At 36.2% G+C, this 18,685-nt stretch overlaps 1 protein-coding gene across 2 annotated transcripts in view; it reads right to left on the bottom strand.

Moving 5' to 3' along the window:
- The window catches only part of LAMA2 (laminin subunit alpha 2), a 628,216-nt gene that overhangs the window by 171,993 nt on the left and 437,538 nt on the right, over positions 1-18,685 (bottom strand). For both annotated transcript variants that reach the window (XM_007450523.1, XM_007450524.1), the window contains exons 28-29: positions 16,370-16,487; positions 8,717-8,851 (exon numbers count right to left, since the gene is read on the bottom strand). In XM_007450523.1, the coding sequence (XP_007450585.1) occupies positions 8,717-8,851; positions 16,370-16,487 (253 nt within the window). The remainder of the gene's footprint in view (positions 1-8,716; positions 8,852-16,369; positions 16,488-18,685) is intronic.

Genomic DNA, 18,685 nt, shown 5'->3' with positions numbered 1-18,685 from the left:
GGGAAAGAGGATTTGTCGTATTTGGATATTGATTTAAGTACCATAATCCTCTCCTATTCAATCATCCAAGGGAACCACTGTATTTTAGCAATAAAATAGCCATTCCATATTTAACAGTAGCATGGTGAGCGATAATGGTTCCAAGATAAAATAATTATCTATGAATTGCAGTCTCAAATCATTCAGCAAGGTGCCAAATGATGAATAAGTGTCAACTGGGGAGTGTTTTAAGAACATACTTTATAGTTACAGAAATGAACATGTGCCCCAAAATACATGGAATCTAGAACAAAAATTGTCAGCTTTTGCCGTTGTAAAAAAACTAACTGCATGAGTTATTTTATGTAACCTCCTATAACATTGATAACTGAATCAAAACAATAATGCTAATCATTACTAAAAATACAGAGGTTGAAAAACATGGTTTGCCTCTTTTATACCTACAACTCTGTATAATTTCTTCACAGAGAAAGCAAATATTTTAACTTTCTTTGGACAGTCAATCTTTCACAGGGATGCTGACATACTAAACTTGGTCAACGGAATCAAATGTCCCTGTTAGGTCCACAAACACAGCACATAAATCATGATGCTATTTTTGAAACTTTTTGACATCGACCTTTTGTATGACTTTCCTGTCTGCTCTGAAATAGTGGACATAATATTTCTCTTGTGTAGATATTAATATTTAGGAACAATTTTTATATTTTAGACGCCTAATGAGAAGTTGAATTATATCAAGATTAATATGTGCTACTATCTTCTCAATAGTAGATTAGAATATATGGCATTTGTTTTTGTTTTTTGTACATGGGAAAACTGGTGGTATATACTTTTCCACTAGATCAAATGAACATTATATTTATATTTGGTATCTTAAAACTAAACTGAGAAGTTACTTAACCTTCTTTCCTTATAGGGATGCCTCTACACATTCCTTGACATATTATTAAATGCATGGATTCTTATAAGGCAGCCCTTTTCATCTTGTATAACTACAAGCTATAAAGTTTTTCCTTATGCTGAATGAAAACTTGTTTCACTCTAATTTTTAGTCAGTGATCCAAATTCAGCCTTCTGAAGCTATGCAGATTAAGTCTAATTCCCATTTCCTGGGGAAAGTCCTCAAATATCTAAAGAACACTATTATTTCCTAAATCTTTTTTCAATCTAAGTATCTTTTTTTCCCTAAGCTTAACAGCTAACAATGCTGGTTACTCAGAATTTCTCTTAAAATAGAGATTATAAATTTTGCAAATATATTTAATGTACTTCCTTCCTTGATCTTGAACTTGTACAAATGAATCTGTAGTCAAGTAAGAACTCCTATTTCACAGAAATTGCTACTATGTGTCATTTCCTTTGTTCTTTCACTTAAACACTAGAATATAAACTCCTAGAGGGCAATGTTCACACATTCCTCATAATTATTCTCCCAGCACCCACCGCAGTGCCTGAACTTTGGAAATACTTATTAACAAATGCCTCAAGGATGAATAAACAAGTGAGCCTACCTAAGTTCAAAACCTATTCTATTAATTTCATCTCGTTAATTGTAGCTCATAGTTCCACCTGCTAGGCTCTTTTTGATTCTTGACCACCATTCAACACAGTAGGTATAACTTCTAGCTTTACATCATCTGAATACTTGATAGATCTCATCCAAATCACTGATACAGATTTTGAACACGACAGGGTCAAGCACAAATCCTATGCCTCATTATTGGAGACATCTCTAGAGCTTATTCGAGGTCAGGCTGTTCAGCAACTTCTAACTTCTGTTAACTGATTACCACTTGACCCGTATTTTCAACCATGTTTGTGAGGATATAGTGAAACATGCTATCAAATGCCTATTTAAACAAACCAGAGTTTGAACCATAGATCTAACCCTTATAGGCTTATGACTTAAGCAAATTATATAATTTCTCTCAGCATCAGTTCATCAACTATATTAGAAGGAATAATCCTGTCTGTCTCATAAATTTACTGTAAGAATAAATGAGAAAAGATCTATCTACAGTGGCAAGCCCTGGTTCTGGTACATATATAAGGTTGGACACATGGTAGCTGTTACCATTTTTACTAAATTTGACATATGATTTATCACACTGTCTGATGAATTTGAAATTATACTGAGATTCAGGGACCTAGAGTCTCAGATATTATATACATAGTAACTCTAGCAATTAGTTTGATATGTTTTGTTTTGAGAGAACCTACTCTGATTCCTAATAAGCACTGTTTATGCTTCACTGGAGATCGAAATCAATCTGTTTCTCATATTCTACAATACTTTCCTTTATAAAACCTGGAGTGGGGCTTCCCTGGTAGCGCAGTGGTTGAGAGTCCGCCTGCCGATGCAGGGGACACGGGTTCGTGCCCCGGTCCGGGAAGATCCCACATGCCGCAGAGCGGCTGGGCCCGTGAGCCATGGCCGCTGAGCCTGCGCGTCCGGAGCCTGTGCTCCGCAACTGGAGAGGCCACAACAGTGAGAGGCCCGCGTACCGCAAAAAAAACAAAAACAAAAAAAAACTGGAATGACATTTCACTGCTTTCCATCTTGTGACACATTTCATATTTTCATGATTTTGCAAATATTTTTCATATATGGCTCTTAACCACACTGCAGATTCCATCAGTATTCTAGGGTATAATTCACCTGGACCTTCAAATCAAACTCATTTAATCAGCTAAAAGTGTGACTACTCTCTCTCACAATCTCCAGGTACCATTTTGCAGTGGATTTGAAACCCAAGTCTAATGCTTTTTAGCCAAGGCACTGTAAGTTAAATTTTTTTAGGATTAATTTTCAGAGTTATAATGAAATGCTAATAATTCCTATCTTGGTAAGAGGTCAGATAGATTAAATAAGATAAGGTTTATAAAACACCTTAAATACAGTAGATTATAGTTATGAGATTATTTACTGAGGATATAGCTAATTGATTAACCACAGATACTGACAATGTTACAGACAACAGGGCAGATCAATGATAGAGATTTATTTTATCCTTTTCATTTGTGATAGAGTGAAAATAATATTTCCACAAACTATTTGGTCTTGAGAAGTTATTTGCACTAGCTGGGACTTCAATTTCCCCACGTAAAATATAGGAGAAATAATATTGACTATAGAGCTATAGATAATTAAATGAGAATATATATGTTTATAAATAAATATAGGCATAGATGTGTGTGTTATATAAACTCTGAAAACTCTATCTATCCATCTATCTATCTGTCTATCTATCTATCTATGTGATTGTGTATGTGTGTGTATGTGTGTACTGATTAGTATTAATTCACCTACCTCTTCTCCCCCTTCTGGCTTGGGGTTCAATATCATGTAGGTTTTAATTCTCCATTTTGAAGAAAATTTTCCTTAAGGGGTAATGGTCACTGAGCTATTGGTAATCACATGCCTATGTGTAGGATTTATTAGCACCTACAAAGAAGCAACAGCTCTCTTGTAAGTGTCATGAGGAATTATGAAGAGAATAGTTACAAAATGATGTGGGTTTTATTTAACAGTTGAAATGCCTAGCCTGTGAAGTTTTCTATAGTTTCGTTTCTTCTCTACCCCTTATTTTTGAAGAAAGGAATAAAGAAAAAAGAAGAAAAAGTGAGAAAATCTAGCATAGAGCTGGATATAACAGTGGTTTTTACATTAATTTTTGATTATTTATCATCTGATTGGTTCTTAGACTATAAATAGTGGCTAACATGTATGGTAATGATCATCTTTATCATCACCAATCATCATAGCTATCACTTCCACTAGAGAGCTTATCACAAGCTAATTAATGTTCTAAGCCTTTTATCTAGTATTTCACTGAATCCATAGAAAAACTCTGAGTAGGTACTATTCTTATCTTCATTTTATAAATGAGGAAATTAAGACACCACTGAGGCTAAATAAATTGACTAGGCCCACACAGCCCAAAAGGGATGAAGCCAGGATTTGAATCAAGGCAGTCTGATCAGAGTCATGCTTATAACCACTATACCAACATAGAGGGCATTGCACTGTGTAGTGGGTATGATATTAAACTGGGAAACACAGTACAAATAGTAAAGAAATCAGTATGCTTCTGTTGCCTCAGTTATAGCATCGGAGTAATAATAGCTATTTTCTATTTGCCTCATGGGGCTGTTTCAAAGATAAACAAAGTTGTCTAAATTCAGAAGTTATAAGTTCCCTGAAGGAAAATATAAAAATTCAGAGCACAGCAATTTATACTAGCTGTGCATGTGTGATGCACCTATGTATTTATTTTTTACTTCATCTAGGGATATCTCAGAAAATAGACCTCTAATAAGGATCCTTAAGGCACAAAAATAGATATAATAGCCTATTGGTCAAAACAGGACAATATAATGACAGCAACTTTTTATCCTAAATAAAAATGAAAGTAAACTGTATATTTTGTGAATGCTTGTAAATTATTCATATGGAGTGACATTACTATTAAAAATTCCAGCGACGATTGCATAAGAAAGAAAAATGTATTTAATTCCCACTTAAGAATGCATAAGTTAACCACCTCCCTGAAATTATCTATTGAATTTTACAAGCCAGTAGATTGGTGAAAAAAATGCTACACTTAAACCAAATCATGATTATTTCAAGAATTCAAGGATGGGTAAGACCTTCATCTCCACTCCAGTCCTCACAAATAAGCATATGATAAATTTCCATACTCTGTCTCGACTGAAAGAAGGTATCTTTAAGAAGTCAGGAATAAAAAGAAGTTTTCTTAACGTGACAAAAAATATTTACCTTAAACTAATCACCAGCATCATAGTTTGTGGTGAAAGACCTGAGGCTTTCGTATTAAAATCAGCAATAAGATAGGAAGCTGACTACCCGCCTATTTAACATTTTTTTGGAGACTTAATCAATGCAAAAAATGAAATTATTATACTAGATATAGCTCTGGCAAGGAAGACACAATTATAGCTATTGCAAATATTATTGTTGTAAATATAAAAATAACTGCAAGAATCAAGCAAGAAACTTCTAGAACTAGAAAAAAAGTGGCTGGATATCAAACACATGTAAAAAGTATATTTTGTCAATATTTACCAGTAATGCCCAGTTAATAAATACACTGAAACAAAAAAATGTAATGCTCACCATTAAAAAGAAAATGTAAGATAAATGGAAATAATTTTAACATAACAAATGCATAGCCCATATGGATAATATTAAAAACTGTGAGACATAAAATGTTTGAATAGAGAAGAGTACCATTCCTGGGCTTAGGGAGGATAGCTGAATAGTGTAAAGATGGCAATTCTTTACAAACAGCTTTAATGCATTTTCAATAAAAATTCCAGTAATATTTTTTGGGGAAGAGATTAAAAAAGTGAATCAAAATATCATTTGGAAGAATATATAAGTATATCAAGTTAAGAACATTAGGAAAAGAAGAGTAGTAAAGGGTTTTGCTTTACCAGAATTTATAACGTACTATAAAATGAAGGTAATCAGAACATTATAATAGGAAATAAGAGGTAAGCAGAAAAGAATAGATGATCCTTTAAACATATCTTAAAATGAACAAAGCAAATGTGTATATATTCAGATACCATGATGTGTCAAGGAGAAAAGGAAATATTAACAAATAAATGTTTCTTTAAAGTAACATATTGAGGGAAAATTATCTCCCCACATTATAATAAATTTTGGAAAGATTAAAGAGTTGGATCTAAAATTTAATCATAGAAATAATGGTAAATATTGTGAGATCTCAGTATAGATATTGAAAGTCATTGCCTGGGTGAGATCACCATGAGAATGAGTGTAGTCAGACAAGCAAATTGCTCCAAGGATTGAATCCTAGGAATACCAGTATACTGATTTCAGATAATGAGGAGAAAACAGCAAAGAGGACTGAGAAGGAGCAGCCATCTAGCTTGAAAAGCCCTAGACTATCATGTCCAGAAAAGCAAACTGAACAAAAGCTTCGAGACGAATGGCTGCTTCAGAGGAGCAAACGCTGCGGATAAATCAAGTACAATGAAGAGCTGAACACTAGTAGTTGGTATGCATATTGTGGTGGAGGAAAAGCCTGATTTTAGTAGTTCAAGGGAGAGTGGTAGGAGAGAAATTGTAGACAAGAGTATAAACTCTTCTCTATGTGAAAGGAGAGGAATGAAGTAGTAAAAATCAAGAGGGGAAGTGGAGTCAAGAGAGATTTATTTATTTTTTTGTTTATTTATGTTTCTTAAGATAGAAAAAGTGATTCAGAAGGGAGGGGAGAATAGGCATGGCCAGAGTGAGGTCTTTGAATCAGAGTGATGTCCTTGAGTGGGAGGGAGGGCTGGGATCTAGAGCATAGGTGGCAGAGTTGGTCTTTTCTACAAACAAGAACAGTTCATCCAAATTGGTGGAAAAACCAGAGTAATTGCACACAGATGCAGAAAGGTAGGTGCATGTGTTAGTGGGAGCTTGGGTTATTTCTCTTCTGATTGCTTTTAATTTCTCAGTGAAATAAGAAGAAACAAGGCCATCAACTGAAAGTAAGGATGGAAATGGGTCTGGGAAGGGTTTGGGATTTGAAGAGGGTTGAGAAGGTAGGAAATTATCACGCAGGAATGTGAGAGAGGCACTGGACTGGAGAAACGTGGCATGATGGAAGAGCAGAATAAAGGTTCCCTTTGAAGTGAGTGACAGTGAACATATGGTGAGACTAGTCAGCATAGTCGACTATTTTCCAGAGCCACATTCAGATTAGCAGGCATAGGTATTGGAGGAGTAGGATTTAACTGGAGTTGGAATTCACTGAGTAAACATAAGTAAAGGAGTGGTAATAAGAGAAATGAACATTACAAAGCAGTGATATTAAAGAAGGGTCATGGGACTTCCCTGGTGGTGCAGTGCTTAATGCCAATGCAGGGGACACGGGTTCGATCCCTGGTCCAGGAAGATCCCACGTGCCGCAGAGCAACTAAGCCCATGTGCCACAACTACTGAGCCTGTGCTCTAGAGCCCACAAGCCACAACTACTGAACCTGTGTGCTGCAACTACTGAAGCCCACGCGCCTAGAGCCCGTGCTCTGCAACGAGAGAAGCCACCGCAATGAGAAGCCTGCACTCGCCGCAACTAGAGAAAGTCTGTGCACAGCAACAAAGATCCAACGCAGCCAGGAAAAAAAAGGTCACGAATATTAAGCTGGTTAAGAAAGTGAGGGCATGAGAAACATAAGGAATGATAAAGATGTGAGCGTCGATGATGAGACAAAATGTTGACACTGAAGTACTAAGAAGAAGTGAACTGGAAAGAAAAGAAATGGTGGCCAAAGAGAGGATAGTTGACATTCAGACTACAGAGGCACTCAGCTCCCGGTAATGACAAGTTCTCAGACAGGCTCATGGAGTGAGGACAAACGTGGGAAGAGTCCATTTTATGGGTATCAAAATCACCAGGAATTATGATAGGAGTGGTGCTAGAGTGAATGGCAATGATACAAAGGAAAAATCTTCAAGGAATGAGGTGGGTGACCTGAGGGTTAGTAAATGGCTTCAAAAAGCAGGTGTAGTGGGCAAATGGATGGAGACCTGAGATTCAAAGCTAGGTGTTGTTACAGAAGAGAAAACGAGGATGACCTGAAAGTGGCAGCGAGGAGCAGGGCCACTGCCCCGCCCTCAGGCTCAGGGAAATGAAGAGTGTGAGAAAAAACAGCAGCTTCCACTTGAGAGCGCTGCCAGGGGAGTAGTGTGTTGGGAAACCAGGTTTCAGTTTGAGCAAATAAAGAGGACCTCAAAAGAAGAGGGAGATTGCGTAGGGGATTTTGCTGATGTCTGGTCATGAGTTCCACAAAGCTCCATGAAAGAGTTTCAGGAGACAAGGAGAGGTGGGAAATGAGTTCAGCAGAGGAGACACCCAGAGTTGCCTGGGAACTAGAGTCTGGGGACCCTAAGTGGTGACACAGGAAACCTGAATTTCTCCACAGTCCTGATTGTTCCAGGGGTGACAGAGTAGGGTTTTAGCAGGAACGCAGTAACAACAAAATAATAAGAGCAGTAAACTGTTTTAAAGAAATGGTTAAATTATGGGATATCAAATCAAAGATTGTAAAGATTTTAGAGACTATTTAACAACATAATATGCTCATGATATGTACATTTTTTAAAATGCAGAACATAAAACTACACCTATGGTGTTATATAAATCTTCTTTATAAATACATACATAAAATTGGTGGGAAACACATAAAATATTAAATGTTTATCTTATGTTCAATTTTGGGTAAATTTTATTTTTTTCCTTAACACTTTTCTATGATTTCCAAATGTCTTATGAAGAGCTTATTTTTATTTATAATCAAAAAAGAACCCTCATGTGATTTTTAAATAAATCGTTGTGTTGTCTGGTATTTGTCTGGTATTTGTCTGGTATTTGTCTACGATGCTCTTGATAATAATATACTATTTCTTGACATGAGCAGTGGTTTCTCCAGTTGTAACTTTTTAATTACTTTAAAAAATGCATAATATGGTAAATGTATTTTTTTCCCACGTTTTGTTTCTCTCTGTCTCTCTCTGTCTCTCTCTCTCTCTCACACACACACACACACACACACACACACACACACACACATTCAGTTAAGTCCCCTGCAGGTTAGCTGACCTCTGCACTGAGTATATGAATATGTGTAAAGAGAAATGAGCACATGGGCTTTGTTCAAGAAAGGCTCAGATGAATACCTGGCATATGGAGGTTTCAGGGTCACACAGGCTGCTGTGTCCATGACACTGACATGGAACACAGGTGCCCAGGACTGGTCCAGGGGTACGGCCACCTGGCTCAGAACGCAGTCGATAAAATCCTGGCATGCATGCCTGAAAGAAAACGAAGCCAATTAGGACAGCCAACTTGGAAATCTTTCTTTAGTAACACTTGGGTTCTTCAGTAGTTAAAAAGAAGGATTTCTTTCCCCTCATCAGCAGTAAAGGCAGCACCACTTAGAAACAATGAATGTCACTTTTGATTCCTAATGTGTATTCTGCCTGGTCCATAGAGTATACAAGCAGCATCTCTGTCATCAGACTTTAGCAAAGGAAAGCTGTCATTTGCAAATACCACTCAGCCTGGACAAACTTCAAATAGTCTTCTTTTTCTTGAAAAAGAAGTTTGTTTTTAAATAAAATTGTCATATGGACTAAAGAGAGAATTCCATGTCCTTGACAACTTAAAATCTGCTTCCACTGTGCTTGATGGGTAACTAGGAAATGTCCAATGAGACTCAGAAAAACATTAAATAAATTAAAAAGTGTCACGGTCGTGTTATTTATATCGGTATAATTAGAAGACTATAAAAGTAAGAAATTCAAAATAATAAAAGCTCTACATGTCTTGGGAATACTAGGCCACCAATAAAATGTATCTTTCCTTGATCTAGTTTTTTCATTTTGCAATAAAAATCTGAGAGCAAACAGGAAACTGCTAGCAAAGCTGACATATGCAAAATCAAGACTTCCATCTTCATTCGGGTTTATTATGTAAATGTACCAAGAAACATCTCTGGATCTTTGAAAGAAAGCCCATAGCTCTGAAGAGGGAATGAGAACAGTCTTGTGTTTTGGGCTCAGATCTCTTAGTGTGCAAAGCTGCTGCATTTATTAGCCATTGTTTGATTTATGAGTAAGAGATAGGAGTTAGTTTTCCAGATTCCACTGAAGATTATAAAGGGATATTAGCTATGTAAAAATTTTTTCACAGGATATTTTGCTCCCATTAATGAGAAAAGTGATTGCTGAATAAGCAGGGGAAAAAATAGTGAATTAAGAACTTCTTAATGCCTTTGCATCCTTTTGGTTCTGGACTAGGTCATCCAGAGTGGAGTATGTAGAGGTTCCTTAGAAGAAAAATGATCAACAGTCAGCACTCCCCTTGTTTGTTTTGATTTGGATAATGTGAGAGTACTTCAGTTAAGCATTTAAGAGTCTCTCTGCTTTTATCTCAGCCTATAAGAAATTCTAATGAGATTTAATAATATCCTGGATTTTAGCAAGCTGATAAAACTGGGAATAGCATTCAAAATATTTTGAGTCCTATTTGTCTTATAGTGGACCTAAGATATTGTAATAAGTTTATTCATATTCTTGAAAATAAAGGTTCATTCTTGCCATTGTTACCAAATAAGGTCTGGAAATTATGGCTGAGGAATTCATTTAAGCATAACTGAAGAAACAATCCAAGGTGTGTTTAAAAATTTTACATAGTATGGGTTGTTTCAGTCCTGGTGTGTGCTGACTGTAGAATAAAACTGGATTTTCTTTATATAGATTTCATTGCTGGATACCTATATAATTATTGTTATTTTACTGGTATATTTGCTTGGTGTGTGCGGGTGTGTGTGTGTGTGTGTGTGTGTGTGTGTGTGTGTGTGTCTTTAAAAATCACACAAATTGAGAGTTCCTAGCTCTACTTTTTATATCAGACAAAAGTTTAAAAAAAGTCTTAGAAGAAGAATAACATTAAGAAATGGTACTTTTCGGGCTTCCCTGGTGGCGCAGTGGTTGAGAATCTGCCTGCCAATGCAGACGACACAGGTTCGAGCCCTGGTCTGGGAAGATCCCACATGCCATGGAGCAACTGGGCCCGTGAGCCACAATTACTGAGCCTGCGCGTCTGGAGCCTATGCTCCGCAACAACAGAGGCCGCGATAGTGAGAGGCCTGCGCACCGCAATGAAGAGTGACCCCCACTTGCCACAACTAGAGAAAGCCCATGCACAGAAATGAAGACCCAACACAGCCATAAATAAATAAATAAATAAATACATTGTGTATTATTAAAAAAAAAAAAAAAAAAGAAATGGTACTTTTCATCAAGGAATCATATGAAATTCAATGTTATGGACTGAAATCTGAAGGTGAGCACTGCAGGTAAAGTTTACACCCAGTTTCTCTTATTACTGTGGCTCTTCTCTGGAAAGAGTAGGACAGAGTAGGAAAGCACTCCAGTGTGGGTAAAAGTCTGGGCTCCAAGTCAAGCTCTGTGTGGAAGCTTTTAGGCCTGTCTATGTGATTCTCAAACCTGGCTGCACATAGAATCGTCTGAGGAGCTTTAAATACGGATACCTGGCTCTGCCCCCAGAGATTCTAACATAATTGGTGGAGACTAGGGACAGGGTTTGTTGTAAAACTCCCAGGAGGGTCTAATAAGCAGTCAGGATTGAGAGTCACTGGCACACTCCTCATTCCCTGCTGGGAATGTGTGTCTTTGAAGGGCGTACAGACTCTGGTACTATAACATCAATGAATATGGAAGCCTTGATTTTACTAGTTAGTTTTGCCTGAGGGATACAGGCAAGTCGTTTGGTGTCGTTGAGATGTGGTTTCCTCATCCCACAAATGAGCAGATGTATTAACTCAGTTGATTACTGAAGTTTCTACAGTTCTAACACTCTAGATTAATTCTGTGTCCTTATAAACTTCTGAGTTAGAAAAGAAAAAAGAAAAAGAGAGACTATTCTGCAACACAAGAATTAGAAGCTTCAAACACACTTTGTAAAGGAATGAGACATATTTATTTCTCTTTAATCTCCTCCTTTCGTGGACCCTGTATTTATTTTGTCCATTTTTCAAATATTTGAGGCTGTTTTTCAAAATCAGATGTTTTTCTTGTCAGTCAACTGGGGCAAAATTCATGAGAATGATTATATTTGAGTTGGGAAAAAAAGAGGAAAGATAATAGCTACTTTTTAAAGTCCCATCTAAAATTCTTTCTGGAACAAAATAAAGAATTACAGAAAAGCAAGTACATAAACACTGTCCTAATCTTATCCCTTTTTTTTTTTTCCTAACTCAAACTTTTCCAAAGTTCTCTTCTTGCCTTGTGCTGAAATTATTCAGAGCTCAATTTTCTTCTGCTCTCCTTCCATCTTTAATTTGTTTTCATAATATGGTATCCCATCATAATGTTAGAATCAAATTGCACAAAGATGTGGGAGGGAGGAAAGAAGAGAATGGGAGACAAAGAGAGTAAAGAGGCAACACGCTCCAGGTGTCGGGTTACATAACGCTGAGTTTAACAATAAAAAAAAATAGACACTTGTGCTGTTGCCACTAAAAACACTATCTTGTATCTTTACATGGGTTTTGCAATCAGACAATCCCAGGTTTAATTCCTGTTTCACCACTTACTACATATGACTTATGCAGGTTTTAAATACTGTGGGCTGAAGCTTCCTCACGTGGAATGTAAGGATGTTGTATAACTTACTAGTTGAGTATTAATGTAGCTAGGTTTTTTGAAACAGACTTAGGTAGGTTCAGATTGCTGTTTTCCAACTGTGTGATAAAGGGCAGGTTTCCTAACCTGCCTGAGCTTCCATTTCCTCACCCATAAAATGGGAATTATAATGTGCTTAATGATGTTGGTGTAAGTGTATTAGGGAATGCACCTGACATTGTGCAGGATACAGTAAGCACTCAATAAATGGTCAGTTTTGTGTGTTTTTTTAATATGGTTGTGAGGTTTAAATGAGATGATGTGTGTGTAGTGCTTGAAATACAATAAATCAATATGGGTGCCTCTATTCCAGATAATTTTTTAGATATAGTCATCGAGAATACACTGAAAACAAAGGCAACAGTGATTGTTCTACACTGCATTGGGAAACAAAATTACAATGTATGCCACTTACCCATACCATGTTCTTTAATATTTTAATGTATATGAAAAGAGACTTTGGGTCTTCCATGTGCAACTGAAGTGGTAAAGAGCATCCCTAGAAATGTGCATGTGTAAGAAAAAATGTCTAGTCTCGCTATTTTGTCTTTTGAGTTTTATGAGTTGATAATAGGTACTGTTTGAGGATTTTTGTTTGAGGATTTAAAAAATTATTGTTGATAGCCAATTGACGGCTTGTGAGTGGTGAGCCAGTACACACTAGCCATTCAACTGTGAGCCAGAAGCCCTAATAAAACATGATGGAAAGGGAAACAAGATGAAATGAGCAAAATATCATTAGGAGATCACCTGTGAATTTCTGACTTCCATGATCTTACTGCAGAGAACCACATATTCAGCACTGAATAGTTTCCATTTCTACCTACAACCTGACCTGAGTTTAGGTCAGTTTAAGCAACAATGTTAACCGAGACAACAGTGAGGAGTAGCTTAGGTAAAGTATGGTAAACTCAACGGCTCCCACACCAACAAATGTGGTGAGGAAATTGTGTTCTTTGACTTCTAAAGGTAACCCAGTCTCTACTTCAAATCATAAATTAAAATAAGTAGGCATTTCTAGAACTGAAATTTTTAAGGAACAGGGCTACAGTGTTACAACCCTACAGGTAATAGGCAAGGCTAAGTGTCTTCACAACTGGCTATATTTACAATGGTAACCAACACTTAATTTTGTTTCTTTGCAACCACATTTCTGGATAAAAACATGAAATGAGTAGCTTGTAAATGCAAATGTCTCTAGAATACCTTACACTTGGTGAAAATATTGTAAAGGAATTGCTTTGTGTATTCATGACCCAAAGCATATGTTACTAGAATGGGATGTATTATTTCAAAACTGTCCTTAGTTCTTGCTTTGATGATTAGATTTTATGCCTGAGTAATTACACTTTAGATTCAAGATGAATTATAAATAAGACGTATAATGGATTAGAGGCAATGGGTTGTGGAGAAAACCTCAGGCAGCTTATTATAAGAGATAGGTCTTTATCCCCTAATCTCTCCTCTAAGATATTACTGTAATTATTGTCTGTTAACAGGAGCTTAAGTGAAATTCACAGGACATAGGTGAAGCCATCAATGCAGATAATAGTTTGTATGTGTTTCTAGTTTTTCTTGATTTTCTTCATATATCATTGGCTTTATTTGTATTTGTATTGGCTAATTTATATTTTCATATAATGATGGAAAATTACTAAAATTAATGGGAAAGTATGTTTTAGAATATACTATTTAAAAAGCCTGATCATAATAAGATGAATTTTAACATTTCAGATCTGGAGTGGAAGGTAGATTGCATTAAAATAATCTGCTACTCTGCTAATATTTTTGTTCATAAGTGAAGAGTATTCTTTAAATAAATGCAGAAAAATATAGCTGTAGTAACTTTCTGTTCAAGATATCTAAGGTCAATCTTGACTACTTAATATCTTGTATAGCAAAATAACATTGCAGAATTAGAGAATGTTAGAACTTCAAAACCCAGCCTGTAATTTTATAGATTGGGTAACTATATAATAACTAAGACCTATAGCAATTAAGGTATTGACCAAGGTTACACAGTGAGACAGCAGTACAGCCCAACACTCCCTGGGATAAATAAAATTCTACCTCTTGTCTAGAAAAATCTCAAATTCTATCTTTTATCTTTTTCATGCTCATTGGAAAGGTAGCATATTTTGTATGTGCCTCTGTCACTGCCTCATTTTTCACATCTACAATGTGTGTGCATATATATATTTCACACATATTGGGTTGTGCATATAGGTACAATATATATACTTACTGGTGTATGTACAAATGTATACATGTATATGTACGAGTTATGATTTAATAATGAGATGGATTATTTGGTCATTTATTAGATCAAAATATACACATTCAAATAAATATTGCTGTTCAGAGCAGTCACAAAACTATAAAATTATTCCAAGGATATTTCACAGATATTTGCAGTTATTCTTATGAAATTTGTTTTCTGACCTGTGTGGAATTTATACAATGGCAACTAAGTTGAATGACATTTCAATTTGCAAAGGAGCTTTTATATGTATGATTTCATTTAAATTAATCCTCATGATGATTCTATGGGTACGAAAACCCCAAAGTTCATCAACAAAGAGCAAATGTCCTGTCCAAGTGGAGAAGCTAGGGAGGATTCACCGAGACCAAACTCCTTTTTTCTTTTCATTGTACCATGCCACCTCTCAAGAGAGTTATATTCATTGTTTTTTAGTGTACTTCACCTGCCTTGTGAGCCATACTTAATAAAACTTCTCAAATCCTATTTACAAAAGATATACAAAATTACAGTCCTCCCTCATTATCTGCCAGGAGATTAGTTCCATGAGTCTCTGTCGATGCTTAAGTCCCAGAGTTGGCTCTCTCACATCCACTGGTACGGCATTAGTGGATTCAACCAACCATGGATGGAATTTTTGATCTGCAGTTGGTTGGATCTGTGGACTGGAAACCCATGGAGGGTCCATTGTATATTTACTGAAAAAAATTCATATATAACTGGACCCAGGCAGTTCAAACTCATGTTGCTCAAGGGTCAACTGTATTTATAAATAAATCAATAGTTAGATCTATAACTACTTATTCCATTAATAATATTATTAACCATAGTGACTTTGGTTATTATTATTATGACTACTACCAGGCACTGTGGTAAGTGCTTAAGTTCTAGTTCATTTAGCCTTCATGTGATTCTTGGGCTGTAGGTACGGGAGATATTAAAAATATCTAACTAGTATGTAGTGGCCACCAACCAATCTGACTAAGGGGAAAGAATCCATGCTGTAGGGCTGGAGCAGATCCTGGAGGCCCCTCCCACGCCAGCCTTTATTTGTTGCACTGTGGAGAGGACTATAGGGTCTGCAGGAGAAGGGGTGAGTGTGGTGGCAGTTACTCAGGGGCTTGGAGATTTACCAGCTGAAGCTTAAGCAGGTTTATGAGCTGCACAAGGTCTCAGTCTTAGTATATGATGAAGTAGAGATTCAAATCGAGGCCACTTTTTCAGCAATTTCACGTCTCCCTAGATCATACTCTTCCTATTAAGATTTAATATTTGTAAAATTTAAATTGGTTCCACAAAATAAAGATCTAGAAAATTTACCAGTTCTGAAGATAGTAAAATGAATATCCTAGAAAGTAAAAAATGCAGTTTTAAAAATATAATGACTTAGTGACAGTGGCACTATTGGAACAATTTATGTCCTTCTGAGAAGCCTATGTTAAAGGGAACAGTCTGATATTTACTGCCTAAGTTTTGTCATGTTCTATATAAAAACAATCTTTCAAATCCCAATATAATCTTGTCTCATAATCACTGCAGTTTAAATGTCTCTGTTCAGAAAAGGTGCCAAGAGAACAGATCAGATACAATCAAGGGGCCTTAAGAAAACATTCTTATTTCCTGACTGTTTCATGTTTTTACAAATCTTTTAATTTTTATTAGATATTCCCCTTGAGTTGTGATTCTAGGGAGCAATAACATCATCCTCTTCTTACTGCGTCTCATATTGTGAGTGGAAGATCAGATAAAATAGGTTGAGGGTATGCCTGAAAGTAAAACTGACTGCAGTAAAGGTGGTCCTGGGAGTATGTCCATTTGGCTGGTTGAGTGGGTCTTGAGAAGGTTAGTTGGAGCCAGCTTACCTCACAGGACAAGCCAGAATAGCCTGGGGGACAATCACATCTTTCTATCAAGTGAGCTGGAGGAGTCATTGCTGTGATGCGTCCTTGTTCAGCTACCTCCATTGAGATTTCAGAAATCCTGGAACAGCGAGCAAATACTTAGATGGGGGTACCAGTAAATTAAGCTTACCTAGCAAACACTCAATCCTGAAAGAAGGGTCTTCTCAAGGTTTTGTCAACAACCAAAAACTTGTTCTATTGTTTTGAAGCTGCTAAATTCCAGGGGCTCTGTGTGCCACATCTTATTTCAGCATCTTTGCTTCCTCAAACGGTGAGATTACACATTAGCAAAATATTCACATAAATCATAAAGCGTTTAGGAAATCAGATGTCTGATGTCCTATTGAGAAGTTATTATAAAGAGTTTTCCTCCCACTTTTAAAAATGTGAGTGGCTTCAGGTAGACATGGCCAATTAGTTAGACATTTTCATTCTTTCAAACAGACAACCCAAGGTCATTCCCTGTTGGAAAATCTCCAATCGTTAATAGTGAAATTGCTTTTAATTTGCAACCGGTCCCAATTTCTTGCTCTTGAATCTCTGAACGTCCTTTCAAGAACTTTAGAAAACCATCTAGGAAATGACTGAGCATAAGCTAGTAATATTGATAACTTTCTGAGGATAAAGAACCTCTCAAATTAGTCTTTCATTAACTTTATTGAATAAATCCTTCAAGTAACTTAACCCACCCTTCCTATTGGTGGAAAGGTCCTCATAATTGAAAAAAATTATTCACAATAAAAATGTTGATACCCTTTGTAACAATTTGAAATTATACATTAAAAAATATACACAGTCCATAAACTCAGACTGTTTCATGACTAACTGGTAACATGAAATGTTCTGCAAATAAACTTTTTTTTTTTTTTGCAAATAAACTTTTAAACGAGACAATGAATAGTTTTGCTTCAATAAAACGCACCTCTAATAGCTTAAGAAGCTTGAATCATAAACTTTATAACAAGTATAGGCAGGTTTTATTGACACTGAATTATGAATGCGCATTCTGACTTGGCTCCCATTGTAATCTACAATCTGAAGACCAGCCAGCCTTTATGAAACACACGTTCAGTTAAAATTCAGATTTCATGCTCCCCTCATTATAGGACGCACAGCAGTTGTGATCTGTAAATAAACCAATCCCCTCCTACAAGAAAGACTCTGGGTTCTCTGAGGGAGTAGGAAGGTAACTCGGTGTTTGTTGCAAAGTCATCTCTGCTAGTATCTCATGGTATTTTATAAGCTGAGGAGTTTCTAGCATCACCTTCCCTTCTCTGGCACATGCATGCACACAACAGACTAGTGAGAATTTAAAAACCAAGTGAAACCTGAATGGTGTTAGCAACAGACATTTCTGCAACACATCATTATTTTTCCTCAGGGAATCAGAGAGGAACTGTTTTGCTTGAATCAGGGATTTGGCCAAACTCAGGCATCTATTTAAATGAATACTGAAAAACAAAGTCGTTAAGTTCTTCAAATAAATGTAAGAGAGGACAAAAGCAAAGAAAAAAGAAAATTTCAGCATTGCAATAGGTACAAAGTCAGAACCTCAAACCACATGTACAACAAACTCTCTGCTTCTGAGACTATTTAAATTTGTAACTGAATAAAGATGCAGCGTTATGTGTTAACTACTTTGAGAGGAAGACTCAAACATATCTCTGACCTTTGTCAAAATTCCACCGTCTTACAAAATCAAGTGCTGATACACTGCTTTATTTGTTTTTATCGTTACTAGATGTTCACTCTAGTTTTTATTGAGCCTAGAAAAAGTGAAGTATTTACTTACTCTAGTGTTTAAAAAAAGGAGCTCCTAAGCCAAAGGATATTATTTAGTGAGGTATATGAAATAAAGTGATAAGAGAAAGAGACTTAACGGGGAAAAAAAGCAACCTTACAGCAAAGAAAGGTGGAATCGGTGTGAGAGAGGCAAAGAAAGCGTAATGAAAAATGCATGACAACACTGTTTCTACCAGATCCACTAACAAAATGTTCTGCGTACTACCAAACTTTTTTACTGAAGCACAGAACAACTTCAAAATAACATATTTTCACACTCACAAAGTCACCTGCTGTCTTCTAGGACATGCAAACCTGCTTTGGCTTCTGTCACCTAATTTACATTTGAAATTCTAAAATAATTAACAATATAACTGACAAGACATTTTGGTATATGTTTTTAAAAATTATTTCATATAAAAGAATCTCCTGTTTGGGATTGACATGTACACACTGCTATATTTAAAATAGATAACCAACAAGGACCTACTGTAA

This window comes from Lipotes vexillifer, unplaced genomic scaffold (genome assembly GCF_000442215.2).
Source record: "Lipotes vexillifer unplaced genomic scaffold, Lipotes_vexillifer_v1.1 scaffold537, whole genome shotgun sequence".
In the NCBI taxonomy this organism is placed as follows: domain Eukaryota; kingdom Metazoa; phylum Chordata; class Mammalia; order Artiodactyla; family Lipotidae; genus Lipotes; species Lipotes vexillifer.
The sequence above is the reverse complement of the archived record's forward strand: the minus strand, read 5'-3'. Positions and strand labels throughout refer to the sequence as shown.